The sequence below is a fragment of the Coffea eugenioides genome, chromosome 4 (assembly GCF_003713205.1).
Source record: "Coffea eugenioides isolate CCC68of chromosome 4, Ceug_1.0, whole genome shotgun sequence".
In the NCBI taxonomy this organism is placed as follows: domain Eukaryota; kingdom Viridiplantae; phylum Streptophyta; class Magnoliopsida; order Gentianales; family Rubiaceae; genus Coffea; species Coffea eugenioides.
Genome location: NC_040038.1, coordinates 8,782,758 through 8,805,621, shown reverse-complemented (window position 1 = coordinate 8,805,621; position 22,864 = coordinate 8,782,758). Strand labels below are relative to the sequence as shown.

General features: G+C 36.6%; 3 protein-coding genes across 3 annotated transcripts; 2 read left to right on the top strand and 1 right to left on the bottom strand.

Annotated features, from left to right (window-relative positions):
• Positions 1-5,830: 5,830 nt before the first annotated feature.
• On the top strand, positions 5,831-7,369 carry LOC113769506 (formin-like protein 3). Its single transcript, XM_027313967.1, has one exon. The coding sequence runs from the start codon at positions 5,854-5,856 to the stop codon at positions 7,138-7,140; it is 1,287 nt and encodes a 428-aa protein (XP_027169768.1). The 5' UTR covers positions 5,831-5,853; the 3' UTR covers positions 7,141-7,369.
• A 3,972-nt stretch (positions 7,370-11,341) lies between these two features.
• Positions 11,342-15,212, top strand: LOC113767770 (E3 ubiquitin-protein ligase RING1-like). Its single transcript, XM_027311957.1, has 2 exons — positions 11,342-12,586; positions 14,903-15,212. Exon 1 carries the CDS (start codon positions 11,410-11,412, stop codon positions 12,583-12,585), a length of 1,176 nt encoding a protein of 391 aa, XP_027167758.1. The 5' UTR covers positions 11,342-11,409; the 3' UTR covers position 12,586; positions 14,903-15,212.
• A 423-nt stretch (positions 15,213-15,635) lies between these two features.
• Positions 15,636-21,664, bottom strand: LOC113767596 (dolichyl-diphosphooligosaccharide--protein glycosyltransferase subunit STT3B). The gene is made up of 7 exons (XM_027311745.1): positions 21,163-21,664; positions 19,927-20,440; positions 18,729-19,265; positions 17,616-18,070; positions 16,715-16,837; positions 16,224-16,283; positions 15,636-16,070 (listed from the first exon to the last, which is right to left on the bottom strand). The coding sequence occupies exons 1-7, from the start codon at positions 21,540-21,542 to the stop codon at positions 15,941-15,943; spliced, it is 2,199 nt and encodes a 732-aa protein (XP_027167546.1). The 5' UTR covers positions 21,543-21,664; the 3' UTR covers positions 15,636-15,940.
• Positions 21,665-22,864: the final 1,200 nt, after the last annotated feature.

The window sequence follows — 22,864 nt, the reverse complement described above, 5'->3', positions numbered from 1 at the left end:
CTTACTGATTCATCATCATCATCACATATATATTTACATATTGGTGCATGTAATTGGAAGTAAAAGTTCCGCTACTAGCTTATTTTCGAGTACAAGTTGGAGTAGGATTGCCAGCCACTGGTTGCTTTGGGAGTACTACTTACTTGCCATACGGCCCAAACCTATTGAGGAATTCATCACGTGCTACCTTATTTTCGAGTACAAGTTGAAGTAGAATTGCCAGCCACTGAATGCTTTGGGAGTACGTACTTGCCAATGCAGTGTAGAGTCCGTTTTTCAATCTAGAACTGTTGTCTTATGAATTACGATATTTTTTTTTTAAAACATTTTACGAATGAAGGAGTTGGATTTAAGAAACAGAGGGTGAGAAGGGGAACTAGAACTAAGATTTCTATATTTATGTATAGTTATAAGAGAAACGTTAAGATTTTCCTTCCACAAAAGTTTAGTTTTTGTAGTAAGAGCTGTCAAGTAAATTACTTCTTTTAGTTAAGGAAGCCTTACTCTAAAAACTAAAGTTGCGACATCAGAAATTAGAGGTTTTGGATTTTAATTCCCTGTCCCTTTTCACCACTTAAATTCTATCATTCTCCTTCTAGAAATTTTTTTTTTTTAAAAAGCAAGTTGCCTCTTTTATAATACCTTTAACCAAAAAAAGAAAAAAATAAATGTAGTATTAATAGTATACGTTTTTTGTTACTTTTATCTCTTCTCATCTAATATACATTGGAATTTTTTCCTTTCATGTCACTGCTATGGTTAGTCGTGCAAGAATCAAATGAAGATGCACAAAAGAGTAGCTATTCGGTGGGCAAATACAAGCCTTAAAGCAAGCAAGAACACAATACTTGTGTAATTTAGTAACTCCATGATCGACAGCGTCCATGGTTGGCTTCAAAGGTGATCTAAAGACAATGTGAAAAACTACAACTACTGCCTTTCTGATCTTGACTTCACCTGTACATGAGGAACTGAATAAACAAAACAATGGCAGACCAACACATGTTTAACATTCATCTCCTTGTGCAAGTAAACATACATAAATTAACTAGAGCCTCTTAACCATGCAAGACATAGTAATACTTGACTTGACAAGGTCCTGTTAGAACAAAAGTTGAAAGAGCCTGATTTAGGGACTGTCTGCAATTGGTGACCTTGTGGAGATAAATTTTGGTATTGATAAAGTAACAATTGATGTGTTAACTGGTGAATAATAATAATGTCTATTCGTTTGTTACAAATTTCCAGCAAAGTATCTGATTGTCAAAATAATACATGTTTTTTTGTTCTAAAATTAGGGACAATTTCGAAAACCTCCCGGAGGTTTTTGATAATTTTATTAAACCCTCTTGAGATTTCAAAAATTACACCTACATTCTCTGATTTGACACTTTTAGTAACCAAACCTTAAAATAACATTTGATTTGGTCAAAAAATTATATGAATATCCTACAATGCCCTCATATATACTTTTCCAAATGATTGTAAAACAATTTATCAAATTTTTAAGGCTTAGTTATCAAATTCTTGAAAAATCTATATTTTTTGTTCGGTAACCAACTACAACAAATTTTTTTTACTATGATAAGCTACTTTTGATGGTGCTTTATTGGAGATATAGATTCTTCCTAAGATGAGAAGAAAGTGTCGCATAATTTTTTAAAGTTTGTGAATTTTTAAAGTATTGAAACTACAATAGGTCGGTAGTGGTTTTAGACCATTTCTTTTTGAGTTATTGTTGATTTTGATACAAAAGAAAATAAATCCACAAAATCATTTTAATAGGTTATTAATTGAGTTTGAAATAAAGTTGGCATTTTGTATACATTATATGAGCAATTAAATAATTATCAAGGTACATAACTATTAAAATAAATGCTTTAAAACTATAGTATTGGAACATCGAATTTTAATTAGTAGGAAAGACAACAAAAAATAAAAGAAAGTTTTTTCAAGAATTCCTAAAATCACTTTACATTGATACTTACCTTCACTAGTTTTTATAAGTACAGTGGCTAACTACAACAATTCGAAGCCCACATGCATAAGATGCAACAATTTGTGTAGTAGCAACTGTATACTTAGATTATGAAACTAGAATTCTCTGTTTATGCCACTACTTTAAATTTTATTTATTATTGATGTATTGTCATCGAATTAAAATTTATTTAACAAAGATATGCTATTTAGGTTATGATCATGTTATGTCAATATAAAGTGTTTTAATGAAATTTAATAAAAATTTAAAACATATATTTGTCGTATATTTCATTCAATTCACATATCATTTCATTTTAAAAGCCCTAGTTGTAACTACTTAAAACCTAAGGGAGCATAATGATTGAAACTAGGAACATTAGGGACTAAAAATACAAATTTAGAATTTTTGACTGGCACCAATTTGATGTTGATAGTTAGTTATGGTGATTTTCCATTAGTTCTCCTAAATCTCCTAAAATAAAAAAATTTAAGGGACTAGATTTGTTATAATGAAAATATTTGGGACCAATTTGACACACAGGACAAATATGGAACCAAAACTACATTTTTCCGATAAACTTAAACTGGTAGGACAAAATATTACTACTAGCTATATGACGTATTTACCAAAACAGACCGTATCTGTTTTTTGTTTTGTTTTAGTCTGTAAAAGCCTAACAGGAAAGCCTTCAGAGCTAAGAAGTCAATAAAGCTTCTTTTCTTCTTACTTAAAACTACGCAAATTAGTCTCATCTCATCTGCTTCTAAAATTTCCAATGCTATGCTATAAAACTTCCGGCCCAAACCAGACTTAATTCATCATCATCAGAATCTACAACAGACTCAATAATACTTGACAAAACTTCTCTGAGCAATTGGTCAGAAATATATCAGTATGCCTCGTGTTAGATGCACTCCATTCCAATGAATAATGCTTTGTCGTCTAAGGCAAGCTTTTACTCCATGTGATGCACAGATCATGTTGTCACTGTTATTATACTTCCCTCCTCTTCTACAACATGCTTTGAGCAATGATTAAAGCTTGCCTTAGACCACAAATGTTTGATTAAAACCAAGAGAACCAGTATATTATGGAGGATACATTGGAAGGATTTATAGGGGTCATAATAGCCAATGACAACTCCTGGGAATTCTAGTCTTAGGGATGCTAGAGTTTTTTGGAAGATAATTGTTGTAGAACATAACAAACTTGTTTAAGTCTTTTAAACAGCCCTTATCATCATAAACTTTGGGATCAACACTCGGAAATGATGTCAGAAATTTAAGCAAACATCCAGTGGGAATGTTTCCTGGAAGTATTATAAGCCTGGCCCCAAATTGAATTACTTGTAGCAATAGATGTGGCTTCAACAACATATGGCACACAAATCCTCTTCTCCTTTATGGATTTGCCCTGGGAGAATGCATATTGAAGTCATCCCCACCTATTTCCCCCATCATGAAAAGAGCTCTTCTTAGCCATTTTTCCCGTTGTAATTGATCATTCAAAACTGACTTGAGATGTTTCTTGAACCATTTGTGCTGATGGCTAAGAGGAATATGTGTTCGTAGATGGTACAGAAATGTTTCCTCCATAGAAAAAACTGTTATCTAGTGCTGTACTTCCACCTACTGCAAAGTTGACTCCAATGCGAAATGATGCATTTTCTTTCCAGGTAAGGATGAAGCAGAGGGAAATGAAGACCTATAAATCAATCACAAGAGGGCCATTGGAGAAGCTATCTCTGGGCATATGGAAATATTATTGTAATTCAGTTCTTTAATTACAGTAGGATTCTTTCATTCAAAATAACACTAGGGCTGCAAACGAGTCGAGTCGAGTCGAGTTTTGACCTAATCGAATCGAGCCTTGACTTAATTTCAGTGAACTCGAACTCGAGCTCGAGCTCGACGAACCGACAATTTAAACCTCGAGCTCGAGCTCGAAAAAAATAAAAAATAATTATTTTTTTAAAAAAATAAATAAAATAATATTTTTTTCTTAATAAATAATAAAATATTAATGATATATATGTAATTTTACTATTAAAATAAAAAATATATACTTAAAATAAAAAAAATAAAAAATATATATATACTTAAAAAAAAATATATATATATATACTTGAACTCGCGAGCCGGTGAGTTTAATATCTTGAGCTCGAGTTCGAGCTCGATTTTGACTCGAGAGCCAGCTCGAGCTCGACTCAGTTCGGTTCATTTGCAGTCCTATTGGTCACCTATAAATTCTGTACTTGAGTATATTCCTTCAGTCAACCTATGTTTCATGGTGCAATTAGTAGTGATCATTCACAGACAAGTCACTAGAGTCTTCTTAACAATGCAAGAGGATCGACCTGTTATGTAGTGGTGAGTCTATTCATTTTTCTAGCACAAATTAATCAGAGCATGACAAACCTTTTCAGGATAAAGGGCAAAGGGTAGTGGTGAGTGACAAACTTCACCTTCAAAGTTTAAAGGTAGTGCCTTTTCGTTTGAGTTGGTTGCGCGTAGATCTAGCCTATTCATTTGTCCACTTTCCCCTGAAAAAAAACAAAATGCCAATGAGAAAAATTGTCGTGCGTCCACCTTCTCTGACATGGAACGACATCCAAAAGACTGAATTCTCAACTGTTAGAATATTTTTCTTTTTAAAACCAAGCTTGTTGTATAATTTATTTCTTAAAGTTATTAGATTAAGTTAGTAAAGTGATTGCATTGTGAAGAAGTTTTGTTGCCTTCTTAAAGTTTTAGTCGGGTTTGAAGTTTGTTTCTTTTCTATGGTAGATTTGGAAATCTCCCTTTTGTGAGGAATACGACTATTAGAGATTTAAACTGCTTGCGGTCAAAGGCTAGATTCAAGTTCGGTTAAAACTCGAATCGAATTTGAACAACTCATTTGCAAATTTGAGTTGAGCAGAAATTTTGGAGAGGTAGATTCGAGTGTTCGACAAGCTTATTCAAGTAATTAGGTCTGTTTAATTAAAAACAATATATATGTGAAATCACACTTATAAATATAGAAGTTGTGAAGTTTACCACTAAAAAATTGAGATCGATCTCGAGTTAGTTTACAAGAATTCTCAAGCTCATATACTACTTGCTCAAGTCGAGTTTGAATTTAAGATTCTTTACTCGATTAAGTTCGAGCTCTAACTCAAATAGCACCGTTAATGACCGGGTTCAAGCACAAATACAATACTATTCAAACATAACTTGACTTGAACACACCTCTAGTTTGAAAGTCCGCGCGGTCAAGACAGCTCTTTGTCTGTATACATGTATTGCTACTACATGTATTACTGCTACTTATTGTCGAGTTGTGAGAACAGGGGGAAGTCGCTAACATATTAATTATTTGCAATTTCTGTTACTGAGTTTTTGGTTAAGAAAGATACACGTATTAACATTGTTGCTGTACATGACTTTTTTGTGCCAACATCAACCATTTGTTAAACGAAAAAAAAAAACCATTCACTGGAAAAAAAATAAATAAAATGTTACATATATATATATATATATATGTATATAGGTCTATCTAACGACACATATTTTAGGTGTTATATTTTTAAAAATATAAGATTAATTAAAAAAATAAATAAATATAAGAAATGATAGATAAAATTAAATAAAAAATTATATACAAGTAATGAAAGATAATAATTATTAGTATATATATATATATATATATATATGAACGATTAGATGAATTTTTTTTTATGTTAGAAAAATCGCATATATATTATGATATTGATCATCGATAAGAGTAACACTAGTTTGATTGAGACTTTACACGAGGACTAGAAAAAGCCAAATTAATCAAACAAGAAAGGTAAACTAAAAGGAAGACTTCAGAGCTAAGAAGTCAATGAGATGAGATTGTTTCCCTCTAACTTAAAACGACTCAGATTAGCATGTAGTGGTATTATCTCGACTGTTTTACATGGAAGTCCCAGAAGAATGGCATCCGTCGGGGAATCTGATCGCGGCAGTGGTCTACTTGGAAGAGGAGAAGGTGGTGGCGCCACCAGTTCCACCGCTCCTAGGCAGAGTTACTATCACTGCTACAACTGCGACCGGACGGTGAAAATCATCGCTACTAATCAACTAATCTGTCCTAATTGCAACGGCGGGGTTCTGGAAGAATTGGGAAGTATTCCTCCTCCACCTCCATTACCTCTCAGGTCCACCAGCTATTTTCATCCCTTCTTCCCTCCCTTCCACACCGCCGGCTTTGAATCCGACTCCGACGCGGAGTCAGAGCTCTCATGCCCTCTACCTCCCCCGCCGCCGCCATTCTTCGCCACCAGCACTGACCGCAGTTTCAGTTTCACCGACCTTCTCCCTCCTCCTCCGCCTCCGCCTCCGCTTCCGCCGCGGTCACTGTCAAATCGGTCCACCGTCTCTATAATCTCTGGCCTCGAAATTGATTTTTCCGAGCCTCTTTCGCCAGACAGAGCTCACAATTTCCCAACCCCACCGCCACCGCCGTTGCCGCCTATTATCTCCGACAGGAGAGTACATCGACTTCCTCCTCCTCCTCCTCCACCCCCGCCGCCGCCGCCACCACTACCTCGACCACCACAATCAGCAGCTCACCATATTTCCCACCGCCTCCCACCGCCACCTCCTGCGCCGGAACCACCCGTGTACAATCGCACCACCGTCGCTATGATATCCGGTCTCGAAATTGATTTCTCCGACCCTCTTCTTGCTGAGGGAGATCAATATTTCTCAAACCCGCCACCGCCACCCCTTCTGTCTACCATCAACCCGAGCTCCGCCACCACTAGGGGAATCCACCTATCATATCCTCTCCCACCACCGCCGCCGCCGCCGCAGGTGCAATCCATGAACAGCTGGGATTATTTTTTCCCTGCGATGCCGGAGCCGCTCATCCAGGCCACTCGTATGCCTGCAATTAGCGTGATGGAAGTGGAGGACGAGGATAGAACGGTGTCACTGGATACAAAGAAGATAACTGAAGAAATGTTGTTGGGCTGGGAGTGTCGCTCTCAATGCGCGGTTTGTATAGACAACTTTGAGGTGAATCAAGTAGTAACGCAAATGCCTTGTAAGCACATGTACCATTCTGATTGCATATTGCCTTGGTTGGCATCTCACAACACTTGTCCAGTTTGTAGGTATCGGTTAAACTAAGTAAATAGTTGAGTATTTATACAAGAAAATTTTCTATCAAGCCCTTCCAACAATCATGGATCTTTTGTACAATATCAGTTTTAGAGTTGGTTTTGTAAGTTCCTGAAAAATATCATGTATAATAATGCAGAAGAAATTTCTTGGTGATGGCTGATTAGTTTTATCTGTGCACTAGGAAATATTGATGACTATCGGGATCTGATCTATCTTGGCTAACCAAGTTTGTATATCTGCTCAAATCTTCACTTGAACGTGGAGATAAAGGGTTTCTTTTTGGAGGGTGATCCAAGCTTCATTTTTCTTTTCTGCTAAAATTTTCTCTGAATTCAGAGCGATGTCAGAAGGCACAACTTTCCTTGTCGGACAATGTTGGTGATTGAAGTCCGTTTTTTGCCTGATCAAGTCTTGGTCAAGACTTCGATGTTTTTAGAGCTATAATGCTGGTGTTACTTGTCACGGTATGTCCTGCTGATCCTAGCTTAAAGCTTTTCCTTTTCTTCGGCACTTGGAACTTTTTAGGTCGATTAAATTTACAGGACAAAAAAGAACATACATCAGCAATTTTGGGAAAACAAAATCTCACACTTGGGGACAGAAAATCGTTTATATTCATCAACACACATGTTTCTAGGATGTGTAGCTGGAGATAAATTTCACTGGCATTGGCTCTCATTATTAGCTGAGATGGTCTTTGATGGCAAACTAAGCTCCCTTGTTAAAATTATCTACCAGCAGATAATTACTGGCAAATTGGCAGTGCACGACGCTAGTAGTATGACAACCTTCATTTGAACTGCAAGAATAGGAGGGGAGACACAGCTCACGTGGTTATTGCAAATAAACATGGGTTAGTTGACGGGGAATGAACTGAGTGAGATGGAGGGATCAAAGGACTGAAAAGGTTTTCTTCTTTGAATTATTGCCATTAGAATTGAGAAGTTTGAAGAAGCAGCAAGTCGAGAAAAATTTTGCCTGTGACAACTTTTCAATTTTTTGTAACCCAATCAAGGTTGACTTGTTACCTTGCGCAGCCACCTCAATGAACAGGTGATGAACTGATCATGCAATTCACAGGATGAAGCTTTTTCTTCAAAGTAGTCAATCAACTAATAACTGTTATTTTGTCTTGAAAGGCTGCTGGAACTTTGGTCCCTTTACAGTTTGTTTCACTTTGGCGGTGGTGCTTGGGTCATGCCGGTGAGCTTACCGAGTTGGGACGCCGAGTCACTTGGGTCTTAGAAAGAGTTTTGTGTGGTGGTCTTTAGTCTTTAAGACTGGGTCTGCATTTGGCCTCTGATAATTATTGACATTTGACAACCTGACTTTAACCTAGGTGATGTGAAGATCCATCATGGTTCAAAGTCGCGGTTGTGATCGTGGTCCGACCGTTTTTCACATGGATATTGTTGACCATGTCTGTCATTCGGACTCTTCACTTGATCGCGCTGTAGCCGTGTCTGAATCTCTATTTTGCATTAGAATTGCCATGTCGGTGGGAGTACTTGGCAGCCGAGTCCAAGTAACATAGATAGATTGTTGATGCCTGATGATATGATATATTTCAACAGTGTATATTGGGAAAATCCTGATGGCTGTATCCCGGCTAAAAAGATGATATGATGGAGGTTTCTACTGGATAATCTCTTCTTCTCACCCGTTTGCTCTAGTTCTGTTCTACATGGAAAAACAAAAACCAGCCCTCTTGTTTTGCGTACGTACAATCGTAGATTGCCACTGCTATTTACCTGATCAACAGTTTTTTAAAAAAAAAATTAACTCAAACGGTTGTATATAAATGCAAAACAAAACATCCAGCAATTTGAATAACGAATTTTTGGAGATACAACCGACTCTACCGGAATATTAACCAAGTCGTTTCATTAAGACTTCAGGAGAGAGTTAAAAGGTGTCAAAGAACTACTCCTATTGCGATTTGTTTACAATTCTAAATTTCAAATTTCCATGTAAAAGCAACACAAATGAGACTATTTTTGAAAGGTACAAATGAGGCTATTCTAAGTCTAACTCGAAAGTGTGAACAATTTTTGTGAAGGGCTTTTTGGGTAGGCACAACTTACAAGCACCGTAAAATTCCTAATGTGATACACACGTCTCATCTAAACCTTATAGTACATTCCATTTAGCTCCCCATAATTAGGGACCTCCTGCATCATGGTGCTGGATTTGAGAGACACAACTTTTTGTGCATCTAAACATTTCAAAGACAATTCCTAAAATCGAAAAAATATTCTCCCCTTTTATTTTCTTTTCGGCTAAAAATAAAGGTTGGTTTAATTAACCTAGGACACTAAGTCAACTGCAAATTATGGTCCATATTATCTTTTCAGGAAAATCGTTCAAAACATCTCTCACATATTGTAAAATAACTTTTTTCGTCCCTTACTTTTAAAAGTGTAATTTTACGTCCCTTACAAATTTACATTGGTCAAATTTGGTCTCTACCTAGATTACCGACTAATTTTTTGCCGGAATTTATCACGTGCCTTGCATGTGATCATTTTTTAGGAGCAAAATTATCAAATCAAATTTTACATAATCTGATCTATAGTCCCTTACATTTCACAAAATGAATTTTTCCGTCTCTTATATTTCACAAAATGGATTTTTTCATCCCTTATTGACCATGTGTACGAATAAATTTTTTTTAAAGAAATCCATATATATATTTATTTGATTTCACCTAAACAGACTAATTGTAGTTGTACACATAATATTCAATAGATATGTACATGAGTTTAAATCTAACAATTTTGTTTTAAATCCATATATATTTATTTGATTTCACCATGTGAATCTATTCAATATTTGTGCCATTTTTTCTTTTGGTAATAATTTATTTATTGAGTTATGTAAAAAAACTATCTAATTAATCAGTTCTAACTCAAAATCTATAGTCATGTTAATAAATTGCAATTTAAATTTGAAATTTCTACTCGCCACCTTTAAGACCAACTATTGAATTTCTTGCCTTGTAATTGTTTTAAAATTTGAAAGTGTCAATTACTTATTTTTTTGTCATACTTTTCCTTTGTTTATTGTCTTCTTTGTTTTCAATTTTCCAGTAAAAGGAAATGAACATGAGTGAAAAACTAATAAATTTTTTAAAATCCCTGTATATATCTATTTAATTTCACATGAACTGTACGTTTAGGCGAACGTACAGTTCATGTGAAATTAAATAGATATATACATAAATTTAAAAAAAAATTATTCATACATATGATCGATAAGGGATGAAAAAATTATTTTGTAAAATGTGAGGGATGAAAAAATTCATTTTTTGAAATGCGAAGGACGAAATGTGAGGGACAAAAAAATTCATTTTGTGAAATGTAAAGGATGAAAAAATTCATTTGTGAAATGCGAGGGACTATGAATCGGGTTATGTAAATTTTAATTTGACAATTTTGCCCTTGAAAAATTATCACGTATAAGGCACATGGTGGATTCCGATAAAAAATTAGTCGGAAACCTAGGTAGGAACCAAATTTGACCAATGTGAATTTGTAAGAGACGTAAAAATACACTTTTAAAAATGAGAGATGAAAAAAATTATTTTGCAAAATGTGAGGAATGTTTTGAACGATTTTCCAAACATTTCACTTGATGAATGAATCATAAATAACATAGAAGTTCCTTTCAAGTTTCACGTAATTTGAGACAAATCTCGACTAAACAATAATTTTAGTAGTATAATTACACGCAAAACAGAATTGTCCTCTTCAAACGCAGATGAAAATGAATGTCAATCATTGAGTTTTGTACCTCAAATGTGTAGCCAAGAAGGTATTTGCTTGAATTCCTTTTTAAGTAGAATGTCTTACAAAAAAACCTCCTCATAATTTGAAATCTAGGAAAAGAAAATTGAAAGAGAAAAAAAAAATTTGTTTCAATTGTCTCAATCTAAAGAAAGTAGGTGCATAAATAAAAGATGGCAAAAGAGGGTCGGTATGGAATATACCCATTCACCAATTATAGCACCTAAAGGACATCACTTCAGCACTCAACCAATCCTTTCCCCCCGACTGTACGTCCTTTCAAATAAATCCTTAAATTATTTTTTTTCAACTCCAGTAATAAATCCTTAAATTATTAGATATTTCTGTTTTCCTTTATTTTTCTCCCAACTTTTTCTACAAATATATATAAATAGACTAAAGTGGTAAATAGCACTCGAATACTGAAAATAAATTTTTTTTTCTTTGACACAGAATCTCTCTCACTCTTTTTCTTTCCTCGGAAAAGAAAATGTCGTCGGCGGGAATATTTGGAGGCGGTGACCGCGGAGGAGCCGGTGGCGGCACGGCACCGCAAAATTACTTCTGCTATCAATGCCAACGGACGGTAACTATCTCTCCTTCACCTTCTCCGACCTCGGAACTAGTTTGCCCTAATTGTCATGGCGGATTTCTAGAAGAATCCGAATCCGCCGACGAGCCACCATCGCCTCCCGCCGTCGGTCCTGACCTATTTTTCCCTCCTATCTTCGGAGGCGGCGGTGGTGGAGGTGGGGGCGGAGGTGGGTTTCCGGTTATTTTCTCCAGCTCTTCCGGCGGTGGTGGAGAGATTGACCTATCCGCCCTCTTCGGCGGGGCCGCGGGCCACCCTGCCCAATCTCCAAATGAGTTTAATCCTTTCGCCTTTCTCAACAATTATCTCAATAATCTCCGCGCTGGCGGGGCGAATATCCAGGTTGTGTTTGACAACCCTGGAGGTGGTGTCGGGATTGGCTTCGGCGGCGGCGGAGGACTTCCCGGGAATTTTGGGGATTATTTTGTTGGACCGGGTCTGGAGCAGTTGATTCAACAATTAGCGGAGAATGATCCGAATAGATATGGGACCCCGCCTGCGTCCAAGTCTGCTGTGGAAGGATTGCCTACCGTAAAAATGACAGAGGAGTTGTTGGCATCGGATTCTTCACAATGTGCAGTTTGTAAGGACAGCTTTTTGCTTGATGAGGAGGCAAAGCAGATGCCTTGTAAGCATATATACCATTCGGATTGTATATTACCGTGGTTGGAGTTGCATAACTCTTGCCCGGTTTGTCGGTATGAGTTGCCTACAGATGACCCTGATTATGAAAGCCGAAGAAATGGGCAGCAAGGTGGAAATAATAGTACTAGCAATGTTAGAAGTTTTGGTATTAATATTCGTACTGATGATAATTTAGGTACAGGGTCTGGTGGTTTAAGTGGTGGTGCAGTGAACCAGGAAACTCCACAGACACCGAGGACGGTAGAGAGGAGGTTTAGGATATCATTGCCATGGCTGTTCAGAGGGTTTGGATCCCCTGCAGAGACCAGCGGAAGTGGAGGAGCTGCAAATAGTGATGGAGGAAATAATGGTTCTCGTCAGAACAATAACAATAGTGGAGGGTCAAATACGGATTCTGGAGGACAAGCTAGAATGGAGGATCTTGATTGAAGTATGTGGGTGCTGTACTTTTTGAGCTCTTTATGTTTTGGTGATTGTCTTTTTACATAATTTCTTGTAATTTTGTATTCTTGTTTGTTAATATTTGAGTACATTCTGTGCTTGAATTATAGTATGAAGAACCAGCACTTGATATTTTTCAGGTCTCGAGTTGTCTTTTGAAAGGGTATTACTATACAGGATTTAGGTTATTATTCTTGATGTCAGCAGACAAAGATAGTATGATACATGGATGCTTGTTTAAAAAATTGACATTTATGGTTCAAGTGTACTTTCTGATCTTAAATGTGTTCTAGTTGAATGTATTGTCTGCTGCAGCTACAGTCCTGGATTATTTCTTTTGCTGGTTTCACAGAGTGTTCCACAAATCTGTCTCTACTACTTTCTAATGGTTGTATTCGTGCTAATTCCAGGTCTAAGGTTGAAGTCAAATGCAATTCATTCTTATGAAAACATCTCAGAATTATAAACACATGCTTATTCTTCTGGTACATATGAGGAGCGTGTCCAAGCTTTTTTCTTTTTTCTTTTTGTATTATTTTGTGGTGAATGATGCCAGTCGAAGTCACTTCGATTCTATTCACATAAGCTTAAGCCATACCTTTTGTAATTGCATTTGGAAGGCCGCATAACCATAATCTGTCTACTAGCCATAGTTCTTTAATATGTGTTCTTTTGATAAAGAATCTATGGGCAAGCATTTTAGGTTCTCAGGATTCTCTTTTAGCACAATTTTCATTGAGATTGAAGTTCTCGGGGATTCTTAGCCTGTAAAGGTTTGGTGTTTCAAAATATTATTTACAGAGCCATTTCAATTTCTCTAATTATCCATCATGTTAACTATAAATTATCTGATTTCTCGTAAAGTATTACGGAATCTTACTTTAAAGAGAACAGATGTATATTTACTTCATAAACTTCTGGCTTTTCTAGGTCTCAGTTGTCATTTAATTCTTTGAACTTAACAGAAAAACACCCGTTATTGGTTCTTTTGATGCATGTTTTGTTTTAGGTGCGTAGAGATGCGCTTATGAAGTTTAAAGTAGGAATATTATGTTGCTTTCATACCATGTACACAGTGACTAACATTTTCAGCTGGAAATGTTAAATATGTGTGGGTACACGATTATTGTGCAGGTATATGGAATGTTGGTGTGTCTGTGTTGGAATGATTTACTAGTGACAATACATCCATATATGCTTTTTCTTTTGGCTCTCCTTGTTTTCTTTAGTTCTTGGAGCATGTCTTCTACAAATTTGAAGGATGATATAAAAGCTAATTTGTGGTTTAAATTTCTTGCTCCAAGATTAATGTCCTGATGATTCCAAGAAGTTACCTGATGAAAAGAATGTTGTTGTTTTCCTAGGTTTATTTGACTATGCATTTCATAAATGCTAAGTATCTATATGGGGCTTACCAATGTACACTACTTCTTGTGGTTATGCATTTATGTTAGACCATTGATACAGTTCCCATGGTAATAAGGTGATCTAATTCTTGTCATCATGTTTTCATTCTTTGCATGCCCTTTACATTTAAGTCAAGTATTAGAATGTGTCTTTTATATTAGCTTTCTAAACCAATTATCAGTTTGGTGATTACTTGTGCCTTTCTGGTGCATGCTTTTCTTAGTTTCAGTGCATCTAGTGGTGAGAACTAATGGATGCTGCATTCTAGGTTGTCTCCTTGTTATTGTTTTGCAAGCATTAATTGTTGCTGAGGTGCCCATATTGGACATGAGTGTTCACTTCCAGTGCTAGATGATAGAATTTACTATTGTAAACTAATTGTATGATAAGTTGGAGTTATCTGTACTTGGCATACATTATCCCAGCTTTTGCGTTTTATTGGGTAATTTCAGGTCGAAAATGATTTTTGTTAGGTGTTGTATTTGGTTTATGGTAGTGGAGGGGCCTGGAGGGACTAAGATTTGGTGACCTCAATGTTCTTGGCTGGTTGATAAAAATAAGTTGTTTCTGTAGTTTATGGAAAAAATCTTGTTATCGCAGATCTCGCTGAAGTATTTTATTCTATGCAAAACAAAAAGGGGAAAAAGAAAAAAGATATAGTCTATGAAGTTTTATCGATTAACTATTGCAACACAATGACCGTCACTCATTGAGAAGTCATGGTTTAAGACTTCTTCAAGCTCTTTTACATGAATCCATTTTGGATTTCGAACTTGCGTGTTGCATTGGTTGTTTTGGTCACATTACAAGCTGATTCTTCTGCAACATGGTCTTGTCATGACTATATTAATTATGACCTTTTGCTTATAGACTTTTATTTCATGGCTTCCTTTGGCAGGAGCATCATCAGGGTGCTGCATGTACCGAGTTGAAAATGGATGGACTTTGTTATACAAGGGATTAGTCATAGATGCAACTTAGTGTATGATTGCATATTGTAATAATGAGGAAATCTGATGCCTTATTGTTCTCTCTTCCAAATGGACATGTTGGAATTTTTGTACATCACCTTTTTGAATTTTTTTTTGGGTACTTTTACGTTGTATGTGTCAATTTATGGACAAAACCTGCATTTAGACCGTAGATAGTAGCGGCTTCCATTTGATGCTTGCGTATAGGTATGATATGAATGTTGTTTAATGCAATGATTCTCTCGTTTCCTTCTCAAAATAATGATCGCAGGATATCTTAGGTTTAGAGCCAGCCTCTTTTATATCTTTTTCCAACGAGTCCTCTAGTGAACCACTAACAAAGGGAAAGAAAATGGCAAAATGCATTAGTGGGTTGTTAGCAAACCATCATGCTACTTGTCATGCATTATTAACCAGCATCCGGAATAGAGATAAAGGCTTGCATTATCTCAACCCGCGTCGGGGACTCTCGGACAAAACACCCGCTTTAAAGCTTCATAGAAGATGGGAAAACGGCCTCTGCTAATGTCAGTAAGTGCATTATCAAAAAACCACCGCTTTAACGCTTAATACAAGGTACGAAGGCAGTCTCAGCTGATTAGAATTCGCAAAATATCAGTCAAAGTGCATCGCGAAAAACCTTAAATTTGTGACTCTTCAAAACTTCAAAGAAGCGGCTAGAGACAAAGCACTTCGTAGCAAAGAATTTGAGAACTTCGGAAGCAGACTATTAGGATTGACTACATTAAATGAAGTGTTGTCCTACTAGATTCTGCAAAATGAGGAGGATCCCAGAAAAATGCAGCTCCGAATGTTACAAAAAGCAAGTATAAATTAGTATTGTGCTATTTAGTTCCATCTAACGCCTTCTGTTGACTCAACACTGATCGAATATCTTTTTGTCCCGCGGAAAGAGGGGGCTGTAAATCGCCCTTTGGCTGGATGAGCAGCAACCAATATGTTTTCTACCACCTATTATTGGGCGGCTTGACTTTGTAAATTCTAACAATCCAGTTAGATGTTGTAAATGCCTCCTCCAAGTATTCAAGCTTTACGTCTTTGTTTCCGATTTCAACCCCCCTTGCTCTATCATATCTGCACAAAAAAAAAAAGGGCAATGCAATAAATTAGCAGCTCCTCGAGGACAGAAATCAGCATAAAATTATTTCAGATGCCAATCGAAGCACTTTGGTTGGGGGCAAGACCTTCCAACAACAATATGGCACACCAAAGAAAAAACTGACTTACCCAGGTGGTTTGCCAAATTCAGTTGTCAGCTCACCAAAGCGATAATATGACAGTTTGTACCTGATGGCCCAATAAACAACCATTAACAGCAAATGAGAGAGAGAGGCATTAACATCTACTTTGCTCCTCCAATCATAGTGTTATAGAAAAGAGATTCTTATACCCACTCCACAGTAATATCTTAGTTGTAAGCAAATACTTTGTCCATCCACAAAATTAGTATAAGATTTTTTTTTGGGGTATAAGAAGTTGCAGCCAAAATGATTTCATATATCAAAAAACAAAGTGAATATCCAATTTTTGGTTTCAATTCAACTTACTCTCCAAAATTTATAATCACTTATCTAGAAAAACTCCATGTATTAAATTCTTTCTCAAGTAAATTTTCTACTGATTGAAGCATATAAGACAAGTAAATGTCACAAACAAAAATAAAAGACGCTGTAAAGTCCATATTTGCACATGCAAAGCAGAAAAATCAAACAACTTACATAAGACAGTTCAACATCTTTGGAGCAGCTCCCTTATCAACACGATATTCTCCATTAACAAGGTAATCTGGCTCCTTGATTACAGGAAATACTCCTCCTCCAATTCTCACCATCCATAAAAATCTGAAATAACACCATTTATTTCAATTAATAATGGAATTATAGGGGGTAGAGGACAAATGAGAATTATATCAGTTAAAATACAAAAGACAATATCCATTAAACACAGAGAACATATCAGTTAAAACGTTGGCCATGACAGTCAAGGTGCTGATTTCTTTTCTCTTTTTTCTCTTTGATTGATGAATACCCAAGTCTAGTTCTTGATAAGCAACATGCAAGATTTTTTGACAGAATCCTACCAATAAAGATACATACGGTACCACTAAATAGGTATAAATAGAATAAAACTGCTACAGATCATTATCTTTTCCTTCTTTTAGACAAGGAGGTGGAATGATCAGGACAAGAGAAGTAGATAATCAATTTGTATACAATACAACCTTACTATGTAATGACCCCAAGCATTTAGCCAACAATTACAATAGTTGAGAGATTCTACATCCTAACAACTTAGCTGTTAACAGATTTTCCCTTTGGTGCCAGAATACATGTATCCGATTATACTGAAGTAACCAAATAACAGCTTTTATCCCTACCATTCACTTAAAAATCAAGCAAGAAAAAACCAAGGAGGAAACCTGAATACTTTGTTCATTTGACACTGATACAGCACAAGATGTTGGCAAAAAGCCTAAGTGGGGGAAAGCAATCTTTCACAAGATGTTGGAAACGGGATTACTGAAAAAAAGTGGGAGAGAGAAAGAGAGAGAGAGCGTGTGTGTGTGTGTGTGTGTCTTTCACCTAATTGCAAACAACAGTGAATAGAACTTATCCTTACTTGTTAATATCATCAGAAGAGTACCCGGTCACACCTCCAAATACAACTAATACATAATCCACATCCAGTGATTGCATTATTTCATACGCTTCATCCTCATAAGATGACATTGCACGCCCCACAGTTGCGATATGTGTATTATTCCAGGTGTTATTGTCTACAATCACGGTCCTGTTTCCCATGGCAGTGATCTGATAGCCATAATCCCACCAGGACATCACCTTAGCATCTGGAGGGGTGTTCTGACGCAGCCAGAAGTATGCCTCCCGGTAATCATCAAAAATGATTCTGTTTCCATGGGCTCCCCTTGCAGCCAAGACAATCGAGGGCGAGGAATATGCCTCTGATGTAACCCAAGTACAATGGATAGCATATCTGCTCAACAAGTAAAATACACCAAGCAGCAACGCAATAGCACCATTTTTTTGGAAAGGAAGAGATTGATCAAATGATCCCTGCTTTCATGAAAGCCATGAGAATAATACTAGCAAAAAAGGAAGATATTCTGTAGATCTTCACAAAAGCAGAAGATAAAATCAAATTCAAAGACTAAAAAGAAAACTAAATGTACTGATACCACCTTAATGTTTCAATAGCATGCCATCTATCCACATAACTTGGCATTTAACCATATAGAAGCAGCCAAAAATTTCACACGTCATGAGATTGTCTTTGGTATAATGCAACTAGTTAAAAGGAAGGAATTCATGTACCAATACACCTAAAACTTCACCATATTAATGCTCCAGAAAACTAACCAAAGCAAGAAGCCTAAAATGATGGCAGATGAATATACTCCCTTGAGGTGCCAAAAACCGAAATCAACAAAATTGAGAAAAGCAGCTCTTAGAAAAGAAAAAGTAGAAAACAATAATAAATTAATGAAGACATTTTGCTTATGTTACTCATTATTTCCAGATGCTCTCTGCAAAATTGTACCCACTTTTGTCAATGCTACTGAAACATATAAATCTATAAAAGGAGATATCCTAGAAGTTCGAATTAGAAAATTCAAATGGAGAACTTCAAAGCTCCATCAATTATAATCCTTTTCCTTTGCTGTCAAATAAAGTTATCCACCATATCCAAACAACATAGGAACAAGAGTCTCACCTTCGACGAAGTTTTTGTGCCAGTCGTTCCTTTGGCAGAACCACTATGAGTGGTCTTGGGTTTTTCCCTGACCAGCTGAGTTAAATTCTTTATGGTGGCAGAGACTGCAATAGCACTGATAAGGCACACTGCTGGTGTAGCGACAAGAATCAAACGTACCATGACTCCAGCAAAATACATACTTGTGAGACCATACATCACTATGAAAATGGTGGCATCTGAAAGCCGTTTAAAGCAGAAGTATAGGCCTGCCGGGAAAAGGATGAGAAGTATGTGGAAATCAAACATAAAAGATGACCATGCTGTTGGCTGATGCTCAGATACAGATGCAATAATGGGAATATGATCCTTTGCATATGTTGGATCCAATAAGGAGTAAAATCGACCCGTCCAAGGGGAGATATAGCCAGATGCAGTTCCAAGTCCTAAAGCAATAGCACCCAAACCTACAGCAGAGGAAACGGTGATCCTCAAGAAAGCATGGAATAATTTTGGATCATTTAGCTGGTGCTTAACCCAATCCAAGAAGTAAAACACCTGCATCGAAGAGTTGAACTTAGCCAGGTTTTCCATGGTTTGCAACTATAACTATAATAATGAAACTAGACAGTGAAAAATAACATTTAAAAACCAAATCTGAACGGAAATATGCATGTTTTATCCCTTTCATGTTTACCCAAATGTCTGAATTTACATAACTTTGTTTGATACCATACAGTTATCAATGGTGCAAAGGTACGAAAAAAATATGAAAGCAAAAGAAATGAAGTTTGGGTCCAAAAAATGCAATAAATTCCCACATCTAATTTCTTATCAGAGAGAAGCATCACATTGGCTATCATCCAGCTAAAATTTACACATAACATTTTGGAACTGGTCTTCTTTTGGTGGTTTGGGAGGGGATAACAGAACCAAAGAAGTGTGTTTTATGAGACAGTTGGCTACAATATCATACAAACAAGTTATGGATATTGAAGAAGCCATCTACTTATTGCTGCTAATTATTTACTTCCCTGACTGAACCATGAAAATGTAAATGTAGCTTTATGATCACAATACTAAATTAAGGTGGTCAGTAACCAGCAAAAGTTGATCAGGTTCTACTTTACATTTTCCTGCTCTTACTCTTGTTTTGCATAATATTAGCCAAATCATGACTCCTTTACATAACCAAAGAAGAAAGAATCTCCATATCTACCTGCATTAAGAAAAACACTCCCATTGCAGCCATATGTTCTCCTGACTGCACATGTTGAAAACCCACAAAACGAATCTGCATTGCAAGCAACATTCCTAGTATATACATGCAATTATAAGCCACATACAATCTCATTGAATATCTCCCCGTGACCAAGAGAACGAGTACATAGAGTGGAATCAAGTTAATTATGAACACATAACCACCCCATGCTGAAACCATATAGAAGTAGCCAAAAGCTGAGGCCAGTGCCCAAGCAAGCAACCCCGTCTTCACCGCCTTAACAAAGAGATAGAATGTAAGCAACAAAGCGAAGATAGCAACCCCCTCATTATCATATGATCCTGCAACCGACCTTGAAATGTAACCAGGGCAAATAGCAATTAATGCTGCCGCTACCAGCCCAGCACCAGAATCCCACAACTCCTTCCCAAAGAAGTAGGCGACCAAAGTAGTATTAGAGGCAAAGAATGGTGCAGTGAGCACACAGACCTCACGAATGTGCACAGCAAACCTGACATGTGATTGCAGACATCCTTAACTACATAATACAATAGAATCAAGAACATGCAGAAAAGCTTGCTGGCCTATTGTTTGAAGATTGTTGAAGAACTATTTCATACTCCATAGTACATGCTTTCTTAAGACAATGAGACTTCCAAACAGTTTACTTTCTCACACACTTTATGCTGTTTTTGGAGTTCAAAGAACAAAAGTTGGACATCAGAAACCACCAAAAAAGCCCAGAACCTGAGGAATCACACTCTGTTTAGTAAAAGAACAGCCCTAAATGGAATTCAGAGTATTGATAATTTCCACGTTCATGTCTTCTGGAGATGCAGACGAACTGCATACAGCTAAAAGTCTAATTCATTTCCGTTCACCATCTCCTCCAACTACAACCTAATTTACCTAGGAATACTTTCACAATTTTAATCAAACATAAGTGTAGACAATAAAATTACTAGTAACTAACATCCAAAATCACCCTAAACAAGATTCGTCTTTTTTTCATCACCCGAATTTACTAAAACACTCAAATTTAACTTGGAAAACGCACAAATTTACCATCTTTCAACCAAGAAACCCAAGCATTTTAACTCCAATCATCTACAACTATCACAATAACAAAATTTCCACACAATTTAAACTTAATTCCAACAATTCACTACTAGTACAGACTACACAAAAGAAAAAAAAATCAAACAAAAGTAAAAGAGAAGAAATGTAAAAAACCTGAGGAATCTGAGGGTCCAATAGATAACGGCAGCAGTGACCATGAGACCAGGATAGAGGGTCCCACCGATGATCCTACCGAGCGGATACCAACTCTCCGAGTCAAACCAGTTCCAGAACTCGTAAAACCCATTCTGAGTCAAATACAGCGTCGTTCTGTAGTTGAAATACGGATCAAACTCGTGGATCATCGACTCATATCTCAGGACGCTGAAAAGTCGGGTAATAAACGCCAATACATACACCAACAATAAGATCGAAACCCTAATTAACAGCTCCTGCTGCTTCGTCTTCAGCTTCCAAGCCTTCATTGATAATAATGCTTGCAGCTTCGATATCAGATCTGACGCTTTCTCCATTTTCACCGTCGTCGCCACCATCCTTTTTTTAGAAAAAAAAATTCTGAAAATTTGATCTGATGGATAATTCAATTCAGTCAGTGCTGTCTGCTGTGGGGTTTTAAGTGAGCTGGAAGTAGAGAGGGGAGTGGCTTTTTTGGTAAATTTGGATGATTTGGAGGGCAGTTTTATTCCATGGTTGTTTGCCTTTTTTGTTTTGTTTGTGAGTAAGTGAACTGTAAACCCCTACTGCTACTGTTCTCAGCATAGTTATTAAACTCGGTCCGGAGAGGAGACCGGCGAAGGAGGTGGGTCAACGGGTCACTGGTTTAACCGGTGGGTGAGTGGTTGAACCAGTGGGTCACTACATATATTTAAATATTATATTTTATAAATTTTGATATAGGATATATGAGATAAATTGTAATAAATAATGTCATAACAAATATTCATTTAATTTAATTTGCTATAGAATATTTAATTCATATAAGAATCAGCAAAACATAAATTTAATTAGTAATCCACCAAACTTCAAGTGTAAATGTTTATTGTAATCATCTAGGTTATTTACAAATTTTAAATGCCAAAAAATATTTAAAAAACAATATTTGTCTTTAAAATAAATTATGTAATATGTTATTTTTGAAATCTATTTTATAATTTATAGAATATAAGGGTCATAAGTTTTATTAAAAGATTCCAAATACATTTGTTTTGGAGAGTTTAAAAAAATAAAGATGAAATTAACAAAACATTCATATAGCATAAGAATGACCATTAATGAACAAGTGACAAAGTGCCCTGGTGGTGAGCTACGCACAAACAATACCGAAGGTCTGAAGTTCGAATCCAAGTAAAGGCTTGGACAAACATTTTTTCCTCAAACTCGGTCTGCCCACAAAACCGGCCGGTTTTTCGGTTTAATCCGGTTGAACCGCTGGTTAGTTGAAAAGTCAACGGTTCATATGTAGAAACGATCCAATTGAAGAACCGGCCCGGTTTAGTGCCCGGTTCGCCGGGTTAACCGGTCGAACCGCCGGGCCGGGCCGGGTTTAATAACTATGTTTTCTTCTCAGTCTTTTCTGCTACTGCTCTTCTGCTGACATTCGAGTTTGAGCTAAATCTTAGTAAAAGACAAATGCATTACAGGGTTGTACGTTGTGGAAGGGAACTTGTACATTTGACTAGGAAGTTTGACGGGCTGGATACAGGCAGCCCAAAAATGAGGTTTGGATCAAGTGGGAATTGGATTTTATGTTGCATTTTTTGCTTTCGAAAAAGTAAAAAGGATCAACTGAAATTGGAATCCAGTCCAAAGAGGACAAAGGGCTTTTATGAAAGTAGGAAAGATTCCGCCGTTGTAA

Bases quoted from the DNA above. Each gene is read 5' to 3' on its own strand.
- LOC113769506 (XM_027313967.1), top strand. From the start codon at position 5,854: ATGAGATTGTTTCCCTCTAACTTAAAACGACTCAGATTAGCATGTAGT.
- LOC113767770 (XM_027311957.1), top strand. From the start codon at position 11,410: ATGTCGTCGGCGGGAATATTTGGAGGCGGTGACCGCGGAGGAGCCGGT.
- LOC113767596 (XM_027311745.1), bottom strand. From the start codon at position 21,542: ATGGTGGCGACGACGGTGAAAATGGAGAAAGCGTCAGATCTGATATCG. The intron at 19,266-19,926 runs GTAGATATGGAG...TCTTCGATGCAG, and splicing joins GAGTGTTTTTCTTAATGCAG to GTGTTTTACTTCTTGGATTG. The intron at 18,071-18,728 runs GTGAGACTCTTG...TCATGAAAGCAG, and splicing joins GCACAAAAACTTCGTCGAAG to GGATCATTTGATCAATCTCT.